The sequence below is a fragment of the Ornithodoros turicata genome, chromosome 1, assembly GCF_037126465.1.
Source record: "Ornithodoros turicata isolate Travis chromosome 1, ASM3712646v1, whole genome shotgun sequence".
In the NCBI taxonomy this organism is placed as follows: Eukaryota; Metazoa; Arthropoda; class Arachnida; order Ixodida; family Argasidae; genus Ornithodoros; species Ornithodoros turicata.
The window spans coordinates 74,270,106-74,295,675 of record NC_088201.1 but is presented as its reverse complement, the minus strand read 5'-3'; the positions used below and the strand labels follow the sequence as shown (position 1 = coordinate 74,295,675).

The 25,570-nt window shown below is 46.4% G+C and overlaps 1 protein-coding gene across 4 annotated transcripts in view; it reads left to right on the top strand.

Annotated features, from left to right (window-relative positions):
• Nucleotides 1-25,570, top strand: part of LOC135400949 (uncharacterized) — a 42,286-nt gene that overhangs the window by 4,322 nt on the left and 12,394 nt on the right. For 2 of the 4 annotated variants that reach the window (XM_064633003.1, XM_064633012.1), the window contains exons 2-14: nucleotides 15,788-15,979; nucleotides 16,054-16,077; nucleotides 16,134-16,163; nucleotides 16,584-16,613; nucleotides 16,672-16,701; nucleotides 16,931-16,954; nucleotides 22,503-22,526; nucleotides 22,589-22,621; nucleotides 23,437-23,457; nucleotides 23,511-23,531; nucleotides 23,588-23,902; nucleotides 23,956-24,003; nucleotides 24,065-24,249. In XM_064633003.1, coding sequence (XP_064489073.1) covers nucleotides 15,958-15,979; nucleotides 16,054-16,077; nucleotides 16,134-16,163; nucleotides 16,584-16,613; nucleotides 16,672-16,701; nucleotides 16,931-16,954; nucleotides 22,503-22,526; nucleotides 22,589-22,621; nucleotides 23,437-23,457; nucleotides 23,511-23,531; nucleotides 23,588-23,598 — 270 coding nt within the window. In that variant the 5' untranslated portion in view covers nucleotides 15,788-15,957 and the 3' untranslated portion in view covers nucleotides 23,599-23,902; nucleotides 23,956-24,003; nucleotides 24,065-24,249. Of the gene's footprint in view, nucleotides 1-15,787; nucleotides 15,980-16,053; nucleotides 16,078-16,133; nucleotides 16,164-16,583; nucleotides 16,614-16,671; nucleotides 16,702-16,930; nucleotides 16,955-22,502; nucleotides 22,527-22,588; nucleotides 22,622-23,436; nucleotides 23,458-23,510; nucleotides 23,532-23,587; nucleotides 23,903-23,955; nucleotides 24,004-24,064; nucleotides 24,254-25,080; nucleotides 25,301-25,570 lie in introns of those variants that run through there. The other 2 variants (XM_064632985.1, XM_064632994.1) reach the window with 2 other exon arrangements.

The following is a 25,570-nucleotide window of genomic DNA, read 5'->3' as shown; positions in this document are numbered from 1 at the left end:
TAAACTAAATCTACACGATGATTACAGAATACTGCAGAACCACAGAAAGCGTGACTATCATATTATAAACCTTTAAATAAACCTATTCGGTTTGGAGACAGTAGATATTACTATGCACATAGCACGTAATTGGGTGCAGGAGCCATTCGCTTCATCCTAGCACAACTGTACAACTTTCAGCTGACAAAGGCCACATGATTGGGGGTCGCAGGGCAACGAACAGCTGTCGGTGTCTGAATTTTAAAAAAAAAGAACCTGATAACGCTATGGTAAAGCAGAACATAAGCAAAGTTAATTGGCTGAATACGCTATGTAAGACATGCTATCGGCCTTAGGCCCGTTCCTCACCGACGTGTCGACTAATCACAAAATTCCGGGAGTCAGGCGTACACGATGCATGCTGTTTTTCGTTTCATGCACACCAGTGTGTTACGCATTAGACACATTATAACAGCAGAACACAAAAAAGCAACTACTAAGGCGATACAGAATAGCACACGAACCAGGTCATGACTGATGACCGGCAGAAAGTGATGTAATACGGGACACGGTATACTTCAGTTATGCACAGTGTTAAGCGGCTGTATTAAAATGTCCAATCACTGATATGCATCACACGTTTGTCTCCTTACCTTTAATTCCGGTGCTCGTCTATGGCTCGAACATCTTCGAAATGCACGAAACGAAGTCACCGTCTCCCCACATGGACACCAGCTGCACAACTGTCACACGCATAGGCGTCGACTGCGGGGGGGCACGGGGGCCCTTGCCCCCCGGAACATGAACTAGGGGGGGGGGGCGCCGCCTCCCCCGGGATGTCCCGCTAAGAGGCTGACACCAACCTTTGGGTCTCGGCGCGCCCGGGTCAAAACAGCGAAGAGGCACCAACCCAAAAAATGCATCTTGCAATTTGTAAAATATGTATCCGCCCACCATACTCATTATCACAGTAGAAGGTGAGGCGAAGAAACACAGAGGATGACACAACACATAGCCTGAATTTCGCCCAAAGTAATCAGATCAATGAAACGAAGCAGTCGAAAAGGTACCAGCAGCTGCCAGTGAGGTGTAACGGTAGGATCTACGGAACGTATAGTCGTTGGGAGCGGGTTCAACTCCCACTGCTCCATTTCATTGACCATATTCATTATATTGCGCGCATTTAGGGTCAAACACCGAGGATTCAATACATTTTGTTCTTTTTGCACTCAGTTTTCAAAGGTGTAATGCCTTCAGTTGTGCACATGTTCACTATTTACGTTCTATTTTTTCTTTTGTTTTGTTTTTTCTGTTCTTCCTTCCTCTTATTTCTATACCAGTTCTGCATACATCATAGGATCCCGCCAGAGTGTGTGACTCTTCAGCTTTAGTTTTGTGTTCTTCATTTTTCTTTTCCTTTACTTGCCTTCCTTTTTGTTTTTCTTATTTTCTTTGCCTCTTTTGACTTCCCCCTTTCACTTTTTTTTGAATAACAAGCCGGCATCCATCTGGCTTACCTTTCCTTACTTTTTTTTTTCTTAATAAACATATCCCCCCGCCAGAGTAGTTACTTCGCGGTGCGCCCTTGCCCCCTCCGGGAAAATGAAAACTCTCCGCTTCTGGTCACACGGGTCGGCGCCTCGGAGGAAACGAACGCGAGCGAATCCACCGGTTAAATGAGCCTCAGCCAATCATGCTCAAGGAAGATCACGTGGGGGACCGGAGCCAATGAAAAAGCATAGAGCCGGAATTTGGCGGGAAATTCCAGCGGCGACACTTCTCGCGGCAGCGAAACTCGCTCACTGTGCCTCCCTTGCCGTGTGCGCAGTGGCGTATCTAGAGCTAACTGCGCCCATGGCAACCAGTGAGTCTGCGCCCCTGTTCAGGCGCATATCGAGGACACAGTTGGCCATGTTTTGTAAATACTTTAATGAAATCCACAGAACTACTACACATGCAGATAACGTCACATGATCGCCTTTCTGGCTTTTGCTGCTGCAAATTTGTCGATAATGTCACTGAAATCAATTTTTTCTGTTTCTTCTCGTTCAACACTTAGGACAGCAAGCTCGGAAAGTCTGTCCTGGCCCATTGATGCTCTTAAATACGAAAGTATCAGCTTTCGCTTGCTAAATGACCGCTCACAGCTGGCAATTCAAACCGCGATCGTAAGCATTATCTGGACCGCAACCCGAAGGTTCGGGAAGACGTTCTCATCTCCATAGCGAACAATAAATTCAAGAAGCTCTTTGGGTCTCGATATTTTGTTTTCTGTGCGCCTCGCGAGCAACATTCTGCAGTCCAAAATTTCGTCGTACAGCTCGTTGCCGTCAACATCGGAAGTGTAAAATTTGCCGAAATCGCCCCTACACCTTTACACCTGCCCCAGCCCGACACACGGGTTCAGGTCGACGCTCTTGTTGGTCCGCCCGATACGAACTCTTCTCGTCGGGTCGATTTTCTTGCTCAGATATCTCTCTCAAAGTCCCACTGCTGCGATCGGCTTGCTACCTAAACATCCTCAAATGCTGCTGTCGCGTATCGAGTAACCGTACAGGGTACTGAGATCTCTCTTTTGTTTAGGCTGCTTTGGTCTCGGCCGTGACAGTCGCTCACTGAGCTGGTTCGGTTTGCTCACGGTGTCCCGTTCTCGTCAAATACGTCACGCGCCCAGTTTGGCTACCGCGTGGTTAACATGATGTCCTTGGGGATGCGTTTTCGTGCGTTCCGCACTAGGTTTCACATACAACCTCTCTAATGGCGGGTGCTTTAGATCATTTATGAATGTGCCAGGTTGAATGCACGACCTGGCACATTCACACCCGACCACATAATGGCGCCCCTGTTCACCTGGAGCCCATGGCACCTGTCCACACCCTAGATACGCCACTGCGTGTGCGCGCATGCGCACGTCACTGGGGATGCGTGCTCGTATTGCGGTTCGCATTCATAGATCGCTCCCCGCCGACCGCTGTCAAATGTTTTGAAATTGAAAAGTTTCCTTTTTTTTATAGTTTCTGAGAGTCCTCACTGAAGGTAAATCAATGAAGGAATCTTTTTAGGGGAGGTGAACCTAATCACTCAGTTCAAGCTACTGATTCGTTCACCAAGAACGAATCATTCGCTCCCTGCCCATCATTAGACTCAGAACGCTCCCTCATACACAGACGCACAAGTTCCTCCACCGACAACTACTTGCGCTGGCGTGGCGTGCTTGCGTGGCATCGGGATGTCGGGTGTAGTACGTGAAGGCGGGCCTCTCTCATGGCGAATTTATATCCGCTCTGTCTGCTCCAGTGGCGTAGCCACGGGGGGGGGGGGGGGGGGCGCAAGTTCTTACAGTTCATGGCGTCTATCTAAGCGGCACACCTGAATGGTTTCCAAAGTATGAGCTTTTCAAAATTCTTCCAATCTCGTGACACCACCTCATTGGACATCACAGTATAATCGTATTGTGAATGTCCAAATCAAGTATTTTCGTCTTTTCTTTTTCAACCGCATGCTGCGGTGTGCACAAATATTGTGTGTTGTCGCACCCAGGATCAGCGTCGGGGAGGGAGTGGGCGGGTTTTCGTATAGAGCCCCCCCCCCCCCTACCTTGGAGGTCTGGCTACGCCACTGGTCTGCTCTGTACAATGCTGCTGTTGTGAATGGGCCACTCCTTCTGATTCGTCTGGTATCCGCGTCTTGTCTTCGTCTTGCCGGTACGTCGGCCCGTAGGACATGCACTGATTGGCTGCTGCTTGGAAGTCACGTGTGTTGCGATAATACGAAAATGTTTAATATGGCGATAACATGTGCGAACGGTCACGAAACGTTGAAATACTCCCTCGCAGTGGCGAGGGAGCGATGCCGTTAAATGCGGCAGTGCCAGCAGCACGAAGCAGAGAAAAATAAGAGCCAAGACGAAGCTGAAAGAGCGGCCCATTCACAACACAGCATTGCACGGGGCAGACAGAGGATGCTACAGAGCTCAAGCACGGTAGAACTGCATGTAAGAAAATAAACATAGTCGCTTTTCGTTGGCTTGTACGCTGCTGTGTTCTCTGGGACAGCGGATGTGGTCAGACAGGTCGGCGGGTGATCTTGGGGCGGAATTTCCCATACGTGTTCAAGCGCGGATATAAAACCGCCGTGAGTGAGGGCGCGCTTTTAGATGTCACACCGTTGTACATCCCACACACGCCTGCGCAAGCAGTTGTCGGCGGAGGAACTTGTCCAGTTCAAGCGTAAGTGTGCCTGTGTACGAGGGAGACTTCAGACCAACGCAGAGCGCGTTTTTTTTTTTTTTTTGTAAACATGCGACAGGCTCAGCGGACGATGGAAGACGGATGCAAGACGCTGACTGCAGGGAGCTATGCAGCCCACCAGCACATCTGAAACCAAACTCTAGGAGATAGTGCTTGATAGCAAGTAAGTTAACGGGCATCCCCTTCCCCTCCATACCATTGGCCTCTCCCCTGAGCAACGTGGCTCCAGACTAGGCAGGGAGATCGCTCGTCTGCCCAACGTCGACGGCCCCCCCCCCCCTTAGTGTACCGGGTGATAGTATCTCACGAGACCGACAAACAGGACCAACTTCATCTACAATGCAAGGGGGCCGTGCGCTAGAATAAAAAATTAAACAAAAACACCTACTAGTCCGGAGGTTTTCGAAAAGATGGTGCAGGGGCCAAGGACAACGACAAACATGGAAGCCCTTAAGATGCAAAACCCAATGCGCCTTTCACCAGCATAGCGAGTGATCCGGTACTGGCCAACTGCAACGTCCTCGCCCTCTTGGAGACCCGAACCGTGCGTTCACACGGGCCAGCTTTCTGCACGAACTCGAACCGACGTCCTATGACCAACTTCACAACCGTGCCGTCTCCGCGTTTACACGTACCAGCTCGCTTACTTCACCCACAAGCAACACTTCGGCAGTCGGAGTGCATGGGTTAAAATGTAATTTCTGGTGACGTTTTTTTTTTTTTTTCAACTGGGCGATTCCACGCGAAACGATCCAACGGACCTGCTCGGCCCTCACAAAACCATCACGGATTTTTACGAATATTTTTTTTTTTTTTTGGCAGTTCCTCATAGTGCGATTCGACATACCACGAAACGTTTCCTCCCGGATCTCAATGTGGCGGGTGCTAGACACACGCGAAGGTCGCAGCGCTGGAGAAAACAGTGACTCGCGTGAACGGCAGCTGCGGCTCATAGAAAGCAGCTAGAAGTGTGCGGTCTACACAGTGTCCAAATCCCGGTTGTCACGCTGTAATAGGTGCTGGTGTACACAGGCCTGAAGTTTCGCAATTTTCCTCCTATTTCACGATTTTTTTGTGGAAAATCAAATCACTGAATTTTGATAAATATTTTTATGTTCAAAGGTCTCTTGAAATACTTCAACGGGAAAAAACGCAAGATACGTAACTTTCGTATTTATTGCAGGAAAAATAGGGAAGGTATGCGCTTTTCGCAAAATTCGCTACAATCAAGCGTAAAATACGCAATGAAGAGGTCAGAAGAGACGTGTGAAACCAATGCAGTTTTATAGATCGAGCATTCTTGTACAACATATACAAAAATTTGGAGGGTGTTTTTCCGTATACAAGAGAATTTTTTTTATTAATTAGAGTCAGTTTACAGCAGGTAGACTGCAGGTGCAGCACTGGTAAAGACTTATCCAGCGTTTTCTAACGCGCACAGTGGCTGTGAGGACACAAAATCGCTTCGTGCCGTGGCCAAAAGATGTCTGTGCGGCCAACACTTCGAACCCGCTCACGGGTATAAAGCTGTGGTACGTCCTTGTTCCGGGTACAGCGATAGCTCGGCTGTAACGCTGCGCTAGCTCCTCTCGCTCAGCACTGATGTCTACTTTTTGTACCCAGAACGCGTGCACAGATTGCATGTTGCCGTGCACCCAGGTGAATAAGTCATTTGGCGTCAGAATTTGTCCTTCATATGGTCGCTGTAGTCTTGCTTTGGATGCAAGGCGCTTAACTGTACCCCCGATGCCATCGCACGGCCCCTTTCCATGCGAAGTGGCAAAAAAGTTCCAAGTGGCCTCAAGGCAGAAATCTTGGAAGTGGCAACAGAGATTCGCGAAGTTGTTCTTGTTTTTATATTGGGACGCCGCACCGTCGCTGTATCTTGCACGGGGGTGATTTTCCTTGACGTAGGTAGCCAGCTGTTTTTAAACATATGTACAGCGGCATTGTCGTGGACAAGGCAGTCAGAAATCACGACGGAGGCTTTGTGTCAAAGTTCGACCTCTTCTTCTGCGCAGTTGTAATACAGCACCATGGGATGGATAGTTGCTTGACTCTCCTCCCAATAAAAGGATTGGGGAGAGTTTTGAACCACGAAAGAATAATTTTCTGCGAAGTCCATGATTACTATTGCTTCTGTGGATGGTAAACGTCGTTTCAGGTCGCGAAGGAATTGCCTTTGCTGCCTGAAAACGAAGTGGTGCGGCCTCAAACACTGCATCTCACTGACGAAACGATGGGTGAAGTCTTCCACTGGTAGCGATATTGTAGCAAGGGTGACGCGTTATCCACTGTTTGAACGAAATCAGTTCATCTGACTGAAACTGAAGCACTTCTGTGCTCATTAGAAAATCTCGCAGTTCTTTCATTCCCGGACACTGCTTGCACTCGCCATTCATGCAGTTTGCATTGTCGATTCCGCAAACAGTGCTTTCGAGGAGTGTTTTGTAGTCATCTTTTAATCCGACACCATGGAGCATGAACTTAACATTTTGATGGTAGGTGCACACACACACACCGCATGTGTACCTGGACCTCCCGCTATGATGCACCACGACGGACGCAATGAAGCAAAGACAGAAAATCCTGCCTTCATGTCCGGATGCTTCTCTTTCCACAGTGTATGCGCTTCCTGCAGGTTCAGAAGCATGAGCCTCTTCTGGTGTCCATCCTTCACGTCTTTTTTCCTGGCAGGTTACGCGAAATTCTGTCATCCTGATAGAAATCTCGAATGGAAGATAAAACGTCGGAGGAAATGCCGCGGCCTGCTCGGCGCTCAGGTTCAGCAAGGACTCCGTGTTTTTGTCGAAGCCGCCTTGCATTTCGCACCATGGCTTCGGATGTGCCGAAAAATTTTGCTACCTTGCGGCGGCTCCACGACAGAGGAGACAATGTCAGTAACGACGTCTTCTTGCGACGAGACTTTTCATCGTGGAATTTTTTTTTCAGTTCAGCAAGCAGATCAATGTATTCTTTCGAAAGGGCGTCGCTATTCTGTGTGTCTTCGCACGGTTCAAGGTTTTTAGAAGCTTTCGTTGATACGACGTTCTGATCTTCGCAAGTTTCCTCCTCACGTAGGCTTGGCGGCCTCATGTAAATATCTCATCCTGGATCACTTCATCGCTCACACTTTTAGATAGCTTTTAACTGCCATACTCACTTGTTATCGTCATTCTCCTCTCTCTCCTATCCTGGTCCATCTCATCGCTCATACCTGTAGATGGCTTTTAACTACCACACACACTCTCTCTCACATCATCTCTCCCATAATCATCTCACACCACCACACACTCACCATAGTTTTGGCGCTCTATGGCCTTTGCTGCCTTTGTGCCATTAAACCCATAGTCTCTCTCTTTCTCTCTCTTTCTTTGAAAACTTTCTTTTCACGGGCTTCTCTCCAATCAATGTAAGTGATTCGTTTACCGCCTCCAACACATCTGATTCTTTGCTCTGCTTCTTATGTGACCCTGTTTCCTTCGGAGTTAAATCTTTCTGTTCATCTGTTGTCTGCGAGCAGCGGATGTAGCATCCCGGGCACAGCAGGTCACCTGGCACCAGAGAAGGATTCGCTTCCACATTGCGTAAGTTCACCCTTTTAGTTCCTCTTGAGCTCTTTTTGTGAGTGCCGAAATGGTAGCAGCAGTTTTTAGACGCCAAAAGAGACGAGTATTTCAATACATAGAGATAGTAGTGGTGGGCGCATACGTTCGTAGTTTTCTCTTGGCATCGTTTTGATCGCAGACATAGTAGCCTTTGCTCGTTGTAGCCGATATCACAGAACTTAGTGGGCGCTGTCTTTTTCGTCAAAGTATGCTTGTGACAGCCATCCGGGCCAAAGGAACACGGCTCCAGTTCAGCGCTGTGGAGTTCCAAGTAACCAGTATGAATATTAGGCGCGTAAATACATGTTCAGTTAATCAAAGTTCCCTGTAGTGCTGATAGAATTCAGAAAAAAAGTACAACAGAACGTCTAAAAAATAACAACGTTGCAGGAAAAGACGAACATACAAAAGCGCCACTTACTTGGCAGAACTACTGGAAGCGACGGAATCTCGTGGTGGTGGTCCTTAGTCCATGTTGTACTAGGTTTCAGTGAGGCTCACACGACAAAAATTATTGCTTAGATCTGGCCGTCACCGCTAATCCCCAATATCCGTCGCCGGCACCGTGCACACCGTAAACAAAGCCATAAACTTAACCACTCAGAATTGCAATACATGCGATACGATTTCTCTTGTATACGGAAAAACACCCTCGAGATTTTTTTATATGTTGTACAAGAGAGTTCGTTCTATAAAACTGCATTGGTTTCAGACGTCTATATTGACCTCTTCATTGCGTATTTTACGCTTGTTGTCCCGAATTTTGTAAAAAGCGCATACTTCCCCTATTTTTCCTGCAATAAATACGAAAGTTACGTGTCTTGCGATTTTTCTTGTTGAAGTATTCCATGAGACATTTCAACAAAAAATATTTATTAAAATTTAATTGTTTGATTTTCCACAAAAAATCGCGAAATATGAGGAAAATTGCGAAACTTCAGGCCTGTGTACACCAGCACCTATTACAGCGTGACAACCGGGATTTGGAAACTGTGTAGACCATGGCTTCCTCTATACGCCAAAGAAAACCGCACACTTCTAGCTCTGCTTTCTATGAGCCGTAGCTGCCGTTCACGCGAGGCACGGTTTTCGCAAGCGCTGCGACCTTCGCATCTGTCTAGCACCCGCCACCTTGAGATCTAGGAAGAAACGTTTCGTGGTATGTTGAATCGCACTATTAGGAACCGCCAAAAGAATATTCGTAAAAATCCGTGATGGTTTTGTGAGGGCCGAGAAGGTCCGTTGGACCGTTTCGCGTGGAATCGCCCAGCTGTCATTCTTCAAAGCGAAGTCATTTTATTTCGCCAGACGACCACCATTATCTCCAAAATATGCCTACTGATATATTTACATGGCGTTAGTAAAAAAAAAAAAAAGAAAAGAAAAGAGAGAGAAGGAAAGAAAAACTCAAATGCCCCGGCCAGGTAGTACGGCACGAATGAAATTGCTTGACAACCTAGAGGGGTCACGTGGCAATGATCCCTCACGCTGATTGGCTAGAACGCCACCAACTCTCCCAAGGTTTCCGTCGGCGACCGATTCGGAGCAACCCGAGTCGGCCGTGGTTGGTGGTGTCGGCCGACACGGACCAACTCCAATGTTGGTCATAGTTGGTGGAGAAAGTTGGCGTGTGTGAACGCACCCTTACAAAGAGAGAAGGCAACCGAAATGCCGGTACCGCCAGCTGCTCGAGTAATGACGAAACTTAGCAACAAGCAAACGTGACTGTCTTAGCAACCGAGACAGTCACGTTCCAAGCAGACAATAAGTCACGCCCTAGCCGCTCCAGACGAAGGTGGTGACGTATGCGTTTTACACTAGGGAATGGTGTTTGAGGGAGGTGCGGTTAGCCTGCTCGTGGGTGCCGGTTCGGTGCAGTCAGGCAAGGAATTAGAGGGAAGGGTGAAAAAAAAAGAAAGAAAAGTGGAAATGTGGGGGTGGCAAAGGAGAGGGAGGGTGAGGCAATCCCCCTGGTCTCGGAATAGGGTGGTCGCGAACTACCCACCGCAGAAAACACACGAGCGTCCCTCAACAGCCATCATTGGGATGCTCTGTACCACGGTAACCGCCAGTATGATTGTACACCTATGCGTGTACAAGTGGACCATGAATGTTGCTGTCATCGTGCCGTGTACACTACGCCGGGATTCCCTAATCGCAAGGTCAAGAAGTTCCTTCTAGCCAAACTCTTCAATTACTCTGCAAGCAACATCTTCATCGAAAAATCGAAGGAACACGGATATGCGGCAGTCAGTGACGATGAATTACCACAACCCGTACAGGAAGTGTTGTAGATTTTGCCCTCGTCGGGAGCATAGACAGGCTAGTGGTGGCCAAGTACGTTTAGTAGCTACTTCAGTCTTCTCAGGCCTGTACTGTCCATTGTCGGAGAATGCCAGCGATGAGCTCTTAAAGGGTCTCTGACCAGAACCTGGTCAATGTCTTTGTTTGTATGGATAACGAACCTACATGGTGCCTCCAAGTTACAACTGAAACGTTTCCTCTCTGCGGAGCCGCGAACTATTCCAAACAAGGAGCCGAAAAGCGGTTTCGATTTCTGCCCTCAACTCGTGCGATCGGCGCAGAACTCTAGCTATTATGCAGTGGTTTTCCCATGTGTATGACGTCAAACGCCCGCGACGTTTATTGGTGGAAAGTCCACACCGGAAGTTCGGGCGGTTTCCGCAACTTCCGCATTGCTGGGTGCTTTTTCAATATGGACGCGGAAGCACAGCGGAGTCGAGAAGTCAGCTTTTCAGCTACCTTTCAGCAGCTGAGAGGCACCTGCTACATGCAGCAGAGTTTGGAGGCCTTGCTTTTGAAATGTTGAGCCGCGAATCGACTTCAGCATGAAGAGGAAGTTCCAACGACAGACTGTTAGATGAGCTTTCAGCATCCATCACGATGAAGCACATGAACAGTTTGTGTAAATTTCATGTTTGACGGCGCCGTGTAAAGGGGCCGGAGTGGTTCATTGCATAATAATGCCGAAAGAAGTCGAGTGCTTATGTTGCAAGGAGCTGCTCTTAAAGTAGCATATTTAGAACTTTGAGGACAGCACGAACCTAGCGCTCATATTCACAAGTAAGAAGCGTACGTGTCTCATGCACAATCATGCCGGTTGGTTTCAATACAAAATAGTTATTCTGTACTTTTCGTTATTGTTCGTCAATTATTCAGAAGCTGAATTAATAGTCGGCGTCCTACCAGCTTTAGCTTTGTTCATAGCTTGCGTGTCTCATACAGAAAATAGATACACTACATACCAACAGTTCGTAAGATGAGTGTTGCACAAACTTGAAAAAGACAAGAGAATCGTTATACCAGTCTGCGCGGTGAACAGGATACGCAAAGCCCTTCCCATACTAACTACTACATGCTTTAAATACCCAAGATACTAGGTGGAAGTACCACCTACAGGGGGTGCCCTTGCAATTTCAACTGTAGACACATGTCAGTAATGATGTAACCATAATAATGACCCCCTCCCCCCAACTTTTTTCAACACCCCTCCATGCTTGGGATTCTGGATACTGATCCCTGGCACAAAGCACCATCTCATCAGCCTGCTCCGCCTGGTAAGAATTATATTGGGCTCTCAATTCCACATTACAGAAATCCAATCCTTTTCCGACGCATCCTTTTGTCCGCCCATTCAGTCAGTATGTCGTAAGTGTTGTTCGAACTCTTACTGTCTGATAGCACCCACATAGTATTGTTTAAGCACCTTAAGTATTTTAATGATCGTTATGTGGAAGTAAATCAGACTGTTATGCAGGTTACCCTGTGTGTGACATCCGGTTCCTGCTCTCAGTCCTCCAGAAGTGCTCACTACACCATTTAGCTATCGAAAACCTCAATCTTCTTTTGTACGCAAAGTGCGCACCCAGTTAGAGTAGGATGTAGACCTTGAGGAACCAACCTTTGTATCTTGGGCTGCTCAAACAGGCATGTTGTAGTCAAAGATGACGTAACATGAAATGTGGTTCATATAGTTTATTGTGGCACTCAGATAATATCTTCATAATATGTCTGCACAGATTGTTCCAAAATAGCATATGTGATGCAGCGTCATACATTATTGGGCTTCTGGGGAAATCATGATTCACCTGATACAGACGGAAGCCTTTGTAACGGTGTCTGACACATTTTTTGCAGCCACTGTTTTAAAATATGCATTAAAAATGCTCCAACTATGAAAGTATTACGAAGTTCTTCATTTCATTTGTTTACTTTAAAGACCCTTTGTGAAGGGATTTAAATAAAGGGGGGAGGTTTATATCCAAAAAAGGCAAATACCAAAATGATGAACACAAAAATACACAAAATTCGTTCACTCACCACAAAGAAATTCATTCGATCTGAAAATGATCATAGCACTTGAAAATAAATAACAATATATTTTGTTCTGATGCTATGTGGACAGGAAGGTCATTCCAGTTTGACACCATCAGCTGGTGTGGAGAGTAGAGGAATTTTTTTGTTTGTGTAGGTGGAGCAAGTACTTTGTGTGGGTCATCAAGTCTTGGAAGTAGCTTGTGACGGGATTGACAGTAAGTGGGTTGGGGAGGAGGGTGACCGTAATATACTTACGAAAGAATGCCAGGCCTGATACCTGATCTGGTAACCAAAGGAGTAAGAAAGGGTTGGGCTTTAATGGCTGAGACGCTGGAAAAAGGATGATAATCACGAGCAACAAACCGTGCGGTTCTATACAAATTCTACTTTGTCGATTAGGAGATGTTGGGATGGGTTCCAGATTGCAGAGGCATATCCCAGTTCTTCTGAACATGGCAGTTGATGTTCTGAGACTGGAACACACAGAAAATACAAATACATACAGAGCACCAAGTGCGTAAGAAATGAATGATGAAAGAAGGCAGTCAGTGGAAAGGTTAGCCAGTAGTAGGACTTAAACCCACATCTTCTGTATTACTGATCCAGGGCTCTTACCAACTGAGCTAAGCTAACACGCCTCTCCAGTGACTTCCAAGGGTGCGGATGTACCCTAGGAATAGCTTTATGGGCAGAAGAACATTAGTCACTGTTGTTATACAGGCATAGCTCTCTGTCCAGTATGATCACCGCAGAGCACATTTGCAGGAACTCACAAGCACAAAACTTTCATAATAAATATGTAATAGCCTCAAACAGCTATTATATATAGTAACTAGGACATGGAATTCCAATAGCAGATGGTCTGGCAGTACAACACAGGTAATCTTGCCATCACTATATATTTCCCAAAATGCTGAAAATAAATCGATAGAATTACTGCAACGAACTGCTCAATTTTTCACCTCAGATATATTTTTAGCACTCTGTCTTTCATGTTTCAAAATATACATGCAATGAACCTGCAGAAGCTTGTGTGTGTAAGTAGACTCACACATCTCATGTGCAACAAGCAGGTCTAAGTTGTATTGAGATATGTCAAGTCCTTACACGTGCTCACCACCTGTAATTCCTTTAAAGGGAACAAAAAACTTTTTGTTAGTAACAACTTCACGTTATACACTACATTTATAAAAGAAATTGGTCCCGTACCTGACGGACAACTGTCATGATCATTGCAGATGTCTTCCTCTCCTGTTCCTTCCACTTCCATGAAGTCATTACCCTAACGTTGTTAAAAAAAGCCTTATAAATTTATGAGGATCTCATTTCATAGAAAATTAAATGAGGCTACCAGGCACGAAAGGCATCAGCCTGATGAGGTGCCTAGCACCAATATAGTGTGCGATAACTGAGATATTACTTCTACGAGCATACAACAGATCACAACCATATAAATAAAATACACAATTGCGCCGAGCTGTGCACATTTTCACACACACGTGCGCGCACACACACACAAAATACATAACAGAGTGTCCTGTCCCTAATAAGACTTATACAAGTTTGTGTAACTCTGTTTTGAAACTGGACACAGGAAGGCCATTTCCAATCAGCTGAAAAAATTTGTTCGGAAAAGGAACGGTTTCTGGTGAAAAAAATTGGAACCCGAGAAAGGGACAGAGGAGGGACGACATGACACGTTCTGTTTCACGACACATTTCACGACACGTTTCAAGAACGTGTCGTGTCGTCCCTCCTCTGTCCCTTTCTCGGGTTCCAATTTTTTTCACAATGTACCAGCTGGCCTGCACCCTTGCCCTTTTGCCATAACGGTTTCTGCTCATTTCCGTAGTTGGTCCGTAGCAGTGGAACCTTGTAAGGTGGTACTACAGTGATGGATTTCATACTGTAATAGCAAGTGTTTGAGATGGAGCTAAAAGATCCTGAATTTGCAATGCAATTTTGTATAAATGTCTGATTTGCAAGTGAACACTTCGTCTACTGTATTTTGCATGTCTTGAAGGAGCTGAGGGGCTGGGTGGATTGTTGTGGCACCCCTGGTGGGCCTCTTTGCAACGAGTGTCCAGCACATTGCACCTGTAGACATGGTTGTTGTACACCAGGCTTTCTTTCTTTTTTTGTGTGTGCACTGCAATTTTATCGTAGCTGCCCTCTGTGGTGTTTCCCCAGATTAGACAACAATAGTACAGCTTGGGGTAAACTGAGGATTTCAACTGCGTTGGTTTAGAATCCAGAGCCCCTCTTTACTATGTGCAGTATGCTGCATATCATAAGGAAAACAAATAGGAGAAAACTTGAACCCGATCCCTGCCTTGTATTTCCAACATTTGGCTCCACATCTTGTCCAAGGAAGCCATGAACTACATTGGTGCACACTGCTGTGACAATTAAAATGTTACGCCTAGATGCGGAATACACATCTTCATTTTGCGTACTGTAGATGTTGCTTACTGCAATGGCATGGCTGCATTCTGAACAACACTCGGAATTGTACAGTATATATCTTTTCATTTAGTGCGTAAACTTCAGTTTTCTTTCATCCTTTTTTTCTTTGTTGCGTAAATGGTCTCCTAACACCTGCATGCCACAACGTAATTCTCACAAGGAGAGCAATTACTATCTAATCACTAATCTGTATAAATTATACAGAAGACACTAACCTCGTCACGTCCAGATGCAACAGTCTTGGAAGATAGATTCAAGGAAGGCACTGCGGACTCCTGTAGGCGGAGGTTCTTTGTACTCAAACTGAGGGGTCCGTCTTATAGTCTGCATTCTTCAAATACGATTGGCAAAATCAGCTGCTAGCCGCTGCTAGCTGCTGCGGTTGAACGCGCAGTATCGTACGGAACTGAACACCCGCCGAGAAATCTCGCTTTGACGAAACCAACCGAGGCACGTCAAATGAAGTCCGTGTACCGCGATATATTGGTCGTTGTTCCAAAAGATATAAATAAAGGGAACTTGGAAATACACACACTACACCAACGCTGCGAAACAGCGCGCTGTATCCCGAAAGTCGTCGCAGCTCGTAGCCTCGTAGCTAGTTCTTCTTTCCACGGAAGTCGCTAATTGGATTATCGCTGTCATAAAACAGGTCGCAGATTTCGAAGTATATACATACTTTTTATTTCCAGACATTGTGACAACACTATATCGGTGTAAAAATGTTGGTTCTTGCTGAAAGTTGCTGTTGTAGTGCTCGATCACGTGACGGCATTCTGCGCGCTGATTGCATGGGCGATTGACGTCATCCCAGTGGGATGACCAGATGAGTTTTCTATATATGCGTACGTTTTCTTGGTTTGACGGTAGGTGTGCCAGCGTCGGCGTGAACCGCGATGTTCAAAATTCGAGTTTACGAAAACTACGAGGTGCTGAAACATGCATTTTCGTATGTGAAGTTGCTTTTGTGTATTCTATCGGTAGCCACTGCGGAAAAGCCTCTCCAGCTTCTGGTCAGAGACCCTTTAAATGCTATCGCATTTCAATGACAATTTCGACAGTGATTTCTGCAGTATTTTTTTAGTATACTCTTTCAGATAAAAGCGTCTCTTTTTTTGTGTTACATTTTTGCACTAAAAATTCCAGTGCTCCCGATCCGGAACTACATCCCCGAGCACAGGAAACTCTAGCTGTGTCACCTACCGTGGCTGAGAGAGGACTAAGTATACTGTTCTAGACATTGAACAGTTTGGTTCCAAGCGGCATTTCTACAAGGTGGATCTAGGCTTCGTCATAATTTCCCTTTCCCAGGCAAGATGATGGAGAAGGTTGGGGGAGGTAAGGGGGACTTCTTTCTTTCATATAGCAAGTGCCAAATCTTTGCACATGGTTCACAAGGTCTTATTTTCCAGAAGGAAAAGACGTTGCATCGCCGGGTACGTTGCCTTTCAGACGTGCAGCTGAGCAAATACTATAACCATTTCTCTCGCAGCACTCCCTGGCGACATGGCTGCACCGTCAGGTACGTGTTTTCCATCATACCCTATCTGGAAAAGATTACCGACTTTTCTCTTCCAGTACGAAGAGGTAGCATGGCCGTACCAACCGATAGGATAACACACGCGGTCCTCAGTTTGGGACTTTGATATACCCTCACGGTAGTTTGGACTTTTCGATATTTCAGAGAGACGGTTCAGTATGACCGCAGCTACTTCTTGGAGTGCTTCAATTTTCTTCCACAAACGATGCATATTTGTAGCTGGGCGAATATCAATTAAATCCCCTAACTGGAACGACCGCAACCGAATTCAACTTTCATCGACATGACGTCAATGAATGCATCTGGAAAAGTTCTTATTATAGAATATCTGACATGATCAAGACATGATCCTATGTACAATTGCTTGATTGTCACTATGTACAATTGCTTTGATTCCGACAGATAGGAGAGCTAGCATTGCCAGACCTCCGGGTATGTCTTCAGAGTGCAATCCAATTTCTTTGACATAAGTGAACGGTTATCCTTCCAGACAAACAACCGAGCATAGCCGGTCCATCTGGTATGCATCTTGGATAATTTTCGTGCAGCCTTGAGAAGCCAGGCTTATCGAAAGCATGGGGCTCGAGTCCGCGCGCGAATTCACTCAACCGTAGCTCACTTTGCCTGCATTTGCAGCCATGCTTAATGATTCGTATCTCAATAATTCCCGTCCTCACACTGTCTTCCCCGTTGTTGCCAAAAATTTTCCAATCTTCCTTCGTAGGTTATAAGGTATTTTTCCTTTGCAGCAGTCGCACCACCAGCTGGGATTGGTATGCCATTTTGACTCTTTAACTTGCTTCGTGGTGCCTTGTCGACACTGTGAGGATCGCTTTTTTTTTTCTCTCTGTGATTTTCAAGCCCTCTTAAAGCCCCAGGAGAGATATTCTTTGCAGGAGGTAAGGAAGGTTTGACTGGCTATGAAATGGCAGAGGACAATCACTGAGGAAACCAAAATAAGATAATGAGCGCCGTGTTCGGGCCCGCCTTTGGTCGCGCGTCCGCGCTTACCATAGTCTGCTCATCTGACGGAATGATAGAGCAGCCTTCTCCCCGTCTATAAAGATAAAAATGTGCCAGCGACGTGCGACTGAAACATTTCAACTCAGCAAGGGTCCTTCTCCTGCCCATCTCCCCCCTTATTTACCCACTGCGAGGAGCCTCCTATCATTACTTCGGATGGGGCTTGCTGTATTGGTCGTTCTGGTACAGGCGGAGAGTGGAACGTGCTTGTAAAAGAAACTGAATGAGAAAGAGCGACACTGGAATTGACACTTGAGCAAGAAAGTAAATGTTTTGATAAGGTGACCCTGGATTCATTTACAGTGTGCCCTTCAGCATTGCCCTCCGAGGGCTATAATGAAGTTCCTGGCTAATTTCAATAGGTATACTATTTCACATGATTTTCTGTTACCTCAGAATGAATGTTTCGGACCATAAAGTATGAGAAGTCGGCAAGCACGGCAAGCACGCACGGCAAGCACGCGACACAAGCAGCACGAGTACAATGTGTGCAACGCAGATATGAAGGCTGTGGATGCGTCCCCTTGTCTTAGTCCCGGCTTGTCTCAGTATTCCCGAGTTCCCCAACTTCCTTGACGCCACGCCTGGTTGGAGTCCCGTGTTGGCAACTAGACACATTTACTTATTTGTACACCCCAGCTCAGCTTCAACCTTCATCAGGAACAACAAAAATTTATTCATTTTACGCACGCTTGTTTCGAACGACAAACACAATGGCAACGCGACAACATTGTGTGTTCATCTGTGATTAGTTCTTCAATCACCTGGAGTACTACGAAGCACTGAGCAGCCTTCCGAGAAGCGCATGTAGCTTTCGTATTCTTCGTCAGTGTATGGTGTAGAGTATCGGCCCTGGTGATTAAACTCCCCAATCATGATTCGTCATTCGTTCATCGTTGTACTGCACATCTTCAGCGGTTGCATATAGACAGTAGTAAAGCGCGATTCACATTGTTTTGTTTCGGTTCTTCAATTTGTACGACTACGCAGCTGCTACCCATAATGGTTTCGTGGGCAACTGCCCGCAGTTACAAGTGGACGCTTTATGGTAATGTCGTCAATAATGTCGAACATATTTTATGATTGCATCAGTTATCATTTTTACATCGACTATTTCTCACACTAAGCAAAGAAAGCTGCACACCTACTCTAAATTTAAACGGTAGAAATCAAGCTTTAATTCACAAGTTACTCCACGTCGACAGCCTAACCATTCGTCTGCTGTACAAAAAAAAAAGAATTATACGTTTGTATATATAATAATATATTGCTCTTATATTGCTTGACGTGTTCTGTAGGACTGGAACTTGACCCACATATCTCAGCATATTCGTATAGGAATGGAAGTCTTAAACGTAGCAATATTTTGGATTGGTAACATTGAACATTACATTTCAATATCAAAATCTGCAAAGTTACATGTCCGCCCAGAGCCATTCATTGAAATGTAACAGCAGCGTTATCATGCATGAAAAGCAAAGTGGGATATCAATTCGTTTTCTTTTCACACATATGGCTGTGCCACACCATGTTTAGTGCAGTACAGCACACAAGGCAATAACCCCAGAGTCACATCCCGATCTTCACATATTAGCTAGTTTCATCGAGGTAACCCAGCGCGCGAGCGCGCCCGAGATCTACCCGCTGGCGTTGACAGCATTTCTAGGCAGGTAGTTCGATTGTTGCTCTGAGTGACGCTCTTGGTGCACCAGCCAGTGTGCGAGAAGAAGAAAACGTGTGTAACGCGGTTACTAACACAGGGTACCTCACGTGATGCATAATTCCGTGAGATCCTATCAGTGGGGATCCGATTGGGTATTGGCGACATATAGTTGGCGCCATATATCGCCCGGTACATCGGCGGCTACACGCGACAGCGGCCGATCAGTGCACCAGTCCTTCTAGTTCACCATACTATCGCGGCCGGTCACTCCACACTTGGTTTGGTCACCACTTTCGAATGCGGTTGCACAGCCACCTCTTGTGTGTCTCGCGACAGACGTAAACCCAGCATCGTTATCTATCTGGCGGTATTGGGTATATACTGTGGGTTGAGTGTCTACCTTGTGTGCCACTGCTCATTGAGGACCATTACCCTATTCGAAACTGATCTATGCTTCCGTGGATGCAGAACGAACTTTTCTACATATGTGGGGTTGAGTATCACTCCTGGTCAAGAAACTCCCCGGTAATGATCGTAAAACGAAGTTGTTTTTTTTTTCTACGTGAGGGTCCTATAACCCACCAGCCACAGTTGCTTCGCGGCGCTAACACCGAATTAGAAAAAAGTATAGCCCACATGTGCGGCCTGTGACCGAACCTGATTGAAACCTAAAGCGCATGTGCGCGGTCTCAGTGCATATTATTATTCGAAGCAAGCACGCATGAAATGATACTACGTTTTTGTTGCGGCTGATGAAGGTTGAAGCTGAGCTGGATGTTTTCCAACACGGGGCAGCTACTGCACATGACGACGAGGAAGTGAAGAAACTCAGGAAGATAATTGTGAAGGATTAAGACAAGGCGACACATCCCCCCAAGCCTTCATCTCTGCGTATATGTATTTTTCTTACACTTGCGTTGTGTGCTTACCGTCCCTGACAGTGGTTTCCCCATACTCCCAAACATGTGGGGGTGTTGCAAAAAATTGGGGGATAGTAATTCAGGACTTTATTTCACGAGACAACTGTGATCATGAGCGACACCACAGTGGTCGGGTCTGTGGATTAAGTTTGCCCACCTGAGGGTTAAGTGTGCCGAAATCTCGACACACGGCACACCACATTTAACGTCCCTCGCGGATGACGGCGTGCCTGAACAACTTGTACCGTTCCAACAAGTTCCCACCGTCCTCGGCTGGGTTTGCACCCGCGATTGGGGGAGGGGGTACCAAGGTTGCCACTTGTAGGGGTGCATAGGTAAAACGTTAGGGGGTGTGGCCAAACATTCGGGGGCAGGGGTGCTGGGGTTGCAGGGTGTACTAGATCACTAGTCCTCGAGTGCTCATTCTTTATGGTCCGAGACAGTCCTTTTGATGTAACAGAAATTCATGGTAAACAGCATACATGCTGTGACTGATATCATCAGGACCCTCATTATAGTCACCATATAGGATGACTATAATGAGGCTCCTTCCTTTACGGAGTGGTTAAGGGCACACTGTGAATGAACCTAGAGGTTCCCGTATTAAAACATTGCTCAAGTGTCTCATTCAGTGTCGTTCTTTCTCACTCATTTTATTCTTCAAGCATGTTGCGCTTCCTGCCAGTACCGGTACAACCAGTACAAGCAGCCCCATCCGCAATAATGATAGGACGATCCCCGCAGTGGCCACACGCTGGAAAAGGACCTTTCCTGAATTGAAATGCTCTTAGTATTTCCAGCACGTACCTAGCACATTTTTATCTTTCCGGACGGGGAGAATACTCTGCTGCGTCACTTCGCGATAGATGAGCGCAGATGGGCGACCAAAGGTGGTCCGAGACAGCGCGCCCATTCTTGTTATCTTGGTTTCGTCACTGATAATCCTCTTCCATTTCGAAGCCATTCAAATCTTCCTTTCCTACTGAAGAGAAAATCTGACATGAGGCCTAAAGCCATGTAGCCATACATACATACAAATGTAGCCATAGCTCCCTGTGACCCAAGCAAAGCCAAGGACAAATGCTCTCCCGTGTGATAGTTGTGATGTTGCCCGCGTGAGCGTGGTCCACTATGGCATGCAGTTCCAAGCAGTTCACCGCGTGAGAGGAAGCGAGCTTCAGATGTCACACCGTACAAGACACGGCGCCACGCCGTTGCAAGCAGTTGTCGCGGTTGCGTATGCGCGTCGAGGCGCTCCGAGAACAGCTTGCGAGGGCGACTCGGAGCAACGCGAAGCGCATTTGTGTAAAATGCGACCATCTAAGCGGACGACAATGCCTAGCGAAAACGACGAATGACTCCATCTACACACTTCATCTACGGTGCTATCTTCTATACTCTCGCAATTTCCGAAAATATTGTACAGAGGGGCAGTCAGAACGACAATAAGGCCATAGGGTCCGACGTTGCGACAGACCCGATACGGGACATGGGCAACGTCCCAGCCCCCTCGGTGACATGAACCAACCTACCGCGAACATGGAAGGCTTGTGATGCGTTTCTCATGCAAAAAGAAAAAGCCGAAGTGTCGGTGCCGCCATCCACTCAAGAAATAATGAAACTGCACGCCCCAGTCACTGCAGACGATGTTGGTAACGTATATGCGTGGTAAACCGGGATGAGGGGGATGATAGGGAAGGTGCGGTCAGTCTGCTGGAGGGTGGCAGCTCGGTGCACAGGAGAGGGGAAGAGAGAATGGTTAAAATGAGATGGGAAAGGTTCGCGGTGGTCCCGGAGGGGAAGCGGAGTGCAGTCCATCTTGCTCTGGGGAACGGGTAGCCGTGCAGACCTACCACAGAAAGCACACTGTCATTCAGTAGCTTTCACCCTGTACCACGTAACCGCTAGGATGCTTAGCGAGGTTACCCCGCCCATGCGTCGTAGAAGTGGATTACAATGATGCGCCCACCTTTCTTGTGCTGGTATACATTAAAGCGGGGTCCTCTAAAACCAAGATGCAGAGGTTCCCTGTAGCCAGTCTTCAACCACTCTGCCAGCAACACCATCGTACAAAAGGCAAGCATTGCGCTTGTCTCATCCTACAGTTTGCAATGCAAACTTGAAAGAACAAAATATGTCCATGGCTGTCATGGGAGACTTCAATACGGACCTTAAGAAACAGCGGAACAAATGGCTCGCGGGCATCATGAAGTCTAGGATTTACATCTAGCCAGGGATGATAAAATTTCCACAACCTTTAGGGGAAGCGTTAATAGGTTGTCTTCCTCAGGTGCATTGAAAAGCTCGTGTTTGTCAAGTACGTCAGCAAGCTCAGTTTGCACAGGCCTCTGCTTGTCCATCGTCGGGGAATGAGAGGATCTCATACGCTACCGCATTCCAATGACAATCCGCACAGTGATTTCTGCTGCAAGTTTTTGTTTCCAAACATGTGGCTAAGAGACTTAGGGAGATAGGGACATAGGGAGATTATCGGCCAGCATTTTTTTGTCAATACGCACTTAAATCCGCAGGAAGATTCGCATTAAAAAAAAGAAAACGAAAACTCAGTCAGTGTTTGCGGAAGTTGTTGAAAAATCCTTATCACGCTTTGTTCAGTGTGCATGAATGCTACGAAGTCTTTTATCGCATGTAAATTTGTAAAAGGACATGACCAAACGGACCTGTCTCTGTCTATCTGATGCCCTCCCTTTTCAGTTGCGCAAGGCCCTGCGCCTGTAGGTATGTTCGTTACTTTTGTGAATTTCATATGCGTTTTTCTAATGTGCTTTCATCTCAACCAGCTGCAGAAGTAAATCCCCAGCAACCACCTTTAGGTACGCTCCTCGTATTCATTGTTCTCTAGATTAGTGGCCTTTAAATCCTCATCTAACGCTCATGAAATATTATTGGTGTTCTGCAAATTAGTTAGAATACGTCAACTAAAGGCAAGGAAAGTGATAACGGAGAATAAAACATTTCCCTCGTGCACGGCAAAAATATGGCGTACTCCATTGGGATAGCAGATTTTGCCCCGCGCTGGGTGGGGTTTGAGTGCATGTTCCCGGCGGGGTCACACGGGTTTGCTTCGTCGATGGAATGCTAACAATCGTTCAAGGTACGAAGCACGCGCAGCGCATAGCGCGTGAGCCCGTGCACTCTAAAAACAGAACTTCACCGCATAGCACGTCGTGCGCCAATCATTGGCGCGAATGATAGGGTTATCGCTTTTGATTCGAGGAGAGACGGAGGCGTACGCCTTTTTGTCGCAATTACCATATATCCAAATTGCCACAAAAAGGCGTACCCCCCTCTCTCCTCGAATGAGAAGCGGTAACCCTATCATTTGTGGCAATGGTTGGCGCACAGCGTGCTATGCGGTGAAGCTCTGTTTTTAGGGTGTGCTCTCCCGGGTTAGCTTTGGTCACGTGGGTCAAAAACTATTGCTCTTTCGAGCAAACGTTTCGCTCTTGCTCCGCCAATGGAACATTCGCCGTCTGACACGATTCTGCCAATGGAACAGCTTTTGTCCCTTCTCGGGGCAAAAATTTGACCCAGCTCTGCCAATGGGATGGGTCAATAGTCTCCCAATAACAGCTAGAGACTCCCGCGTTTTGACATTACGAAATATCTCAATCGACATTTCTTCCAGGACCAGTCGACATGCCGCTTGGTGAGTTACAGAATATATTTGACATCGATTACAATTTCTCCACATACTTTTAGAAATGAAAGCTCAGCAGCAAGGTAAGCAATAATACTACTGGTGTCAACGTGCAATAAATGAAGGGTTCCTGTTTCAGAAGAACCGTAAGCTGTCATCAGAGTCTTAAATAGCCGTTACCAATGGTCTCTTATTACAGACACATTCTTATCTCAGACACCCGACACTACACTTATCTTTTCCATTACACGATGAATGGCTGTGTCCGTTGTTTTTGCATGGCATAACTGGGTGTCGTACCCAGGCGTTCATGGTACGATATAACGGTTGAAATCTCTTTGCAGACGAGGATGGAGCAATGGCGCGGTTTTGGCGATCGTGCTGGCAGTTACATTATTCGTTGTCATTGTGTGCCTGGCGGCGACTGGAGCACTGGCACGTAACACAGCGGAATGTGAGTTACGGCGTAAGCTAAGTTGTAGGTTCTACTAATCGACCTCCTTACAGTACCTAGCGCTGTCGACAAAGACATTTCTACCAACGCTTCTACGCACGGTCAGCGGCCTGAGGGTGAGCCAATATTACATCAGCCTCAATCAATGATGTGTCTTTGAAGGTCCTACCACCAGTGGCGTTACTACAAAAGAAGCGCCACAGAAAATTACAAGTGAGACTACTACTACCGGAACAAACGCCCCCACTACAACTACGACGACGACGACAACAACAACTACGACGACAACGACGACTACAACTACGACGACGACAACAACAACAACAACTACGACGACCACAGATAAGCCGCGTGAGTCGTCGTCATACAAAAGTTCTTCGTCGTAGTTGTCGTATGAAAGTATACGTTATGACCGGTAGAAGTGCAACTTAGCAGTCGAGCTGGTACATTGTAAAATGACGAAAAACGTCAGACAAGGAGCGAAAAGGAACGTACCCAACACATTCCCAAACACAGCATACCAATGTAATGACACAGATGCCTAAACTTCCAATAACCGCCGGATGGGTGGAAGGAGGGAAACAGAGGGAATGCTAACACAGTTGCCCCTCGACTTAATCTCCTTGAACTCATCTAAAGGTCGCCCAATCAGGTCACGCACGTTTTCCAAAACAACGGTCTCTTCGAATAGCGGGATACAATTGCTACATTCATTCAAGTGTTCAACCAATTCCGAATGCCCTGAAACGCTGTCAGCATTCCTTTTATGCTCTAAAAGCCTATTGTTTAGGCATCTGCCCGACAGTACTACGCAGCAAAAGCCAAAAGAAAAAGGACTATAATACACACTTCCAACGGCGCACTCAACAAAGCGGGTACTGTGTAAGACAGTGCGTCATAATTTAGTAGCATGAAAAGGTGTTACAGAGCTGAAAGGAGCAACATTCACAACCGTTCAACCATTCACCGTCATAGCATTACCTTTCGTTACAGTTACAGAGGGTTCATGAAAATAGTTTCGCTAAATATATGTTGTTTTCGGTCAACTCTTTCTATGAGACCGAGAATTGCCTCGAAATATGGAAACAAATTGCTGGAAAAAGTGGTCCCCAAAACGTGGATATTTTGAATTAATGAAGAGCTTGATTGATAAAAACTTACCTCGAATTGTCGCTTAGGTCTCATGCCTCGTCCACTGTTCTGTACGACCAAGAGCATGGACGTGGGCGATCTACGAACACATCCAACGGACGGTCTCTGCGACGTGTTGCTCTTGGACATTCAACTTCAGGACATCGACAGCTCGAATGACACGAACGGCAACACTCATTTGTCGCAACTCAAGCTTTACGCGCAGTCGTCAACACATACTAAATGCGGAATAAACTTCGATCATTCGTAAGTTTGTAATACTACTATAGAGTAGATTAAGGAACTGGAACGCTGTTTGAAGGGAATGTCTCAGAACGAGAGCCGCCGATATTTCAAATAGAGACTGTTGTTCTTCTGGGCACCGTCCTCATCATAAGTATGATATTTAAAGGGTTAGGTATGATGTGTTAAAGGTTTATGCGAATTGTGGGTCAGCAACTTTGGGGGAAGAAAGCGTCCGTTCAGGCTTTTACGGCCGAAGTCAATGGGCATTTTGTTAGAATGTGGAGGGGATTA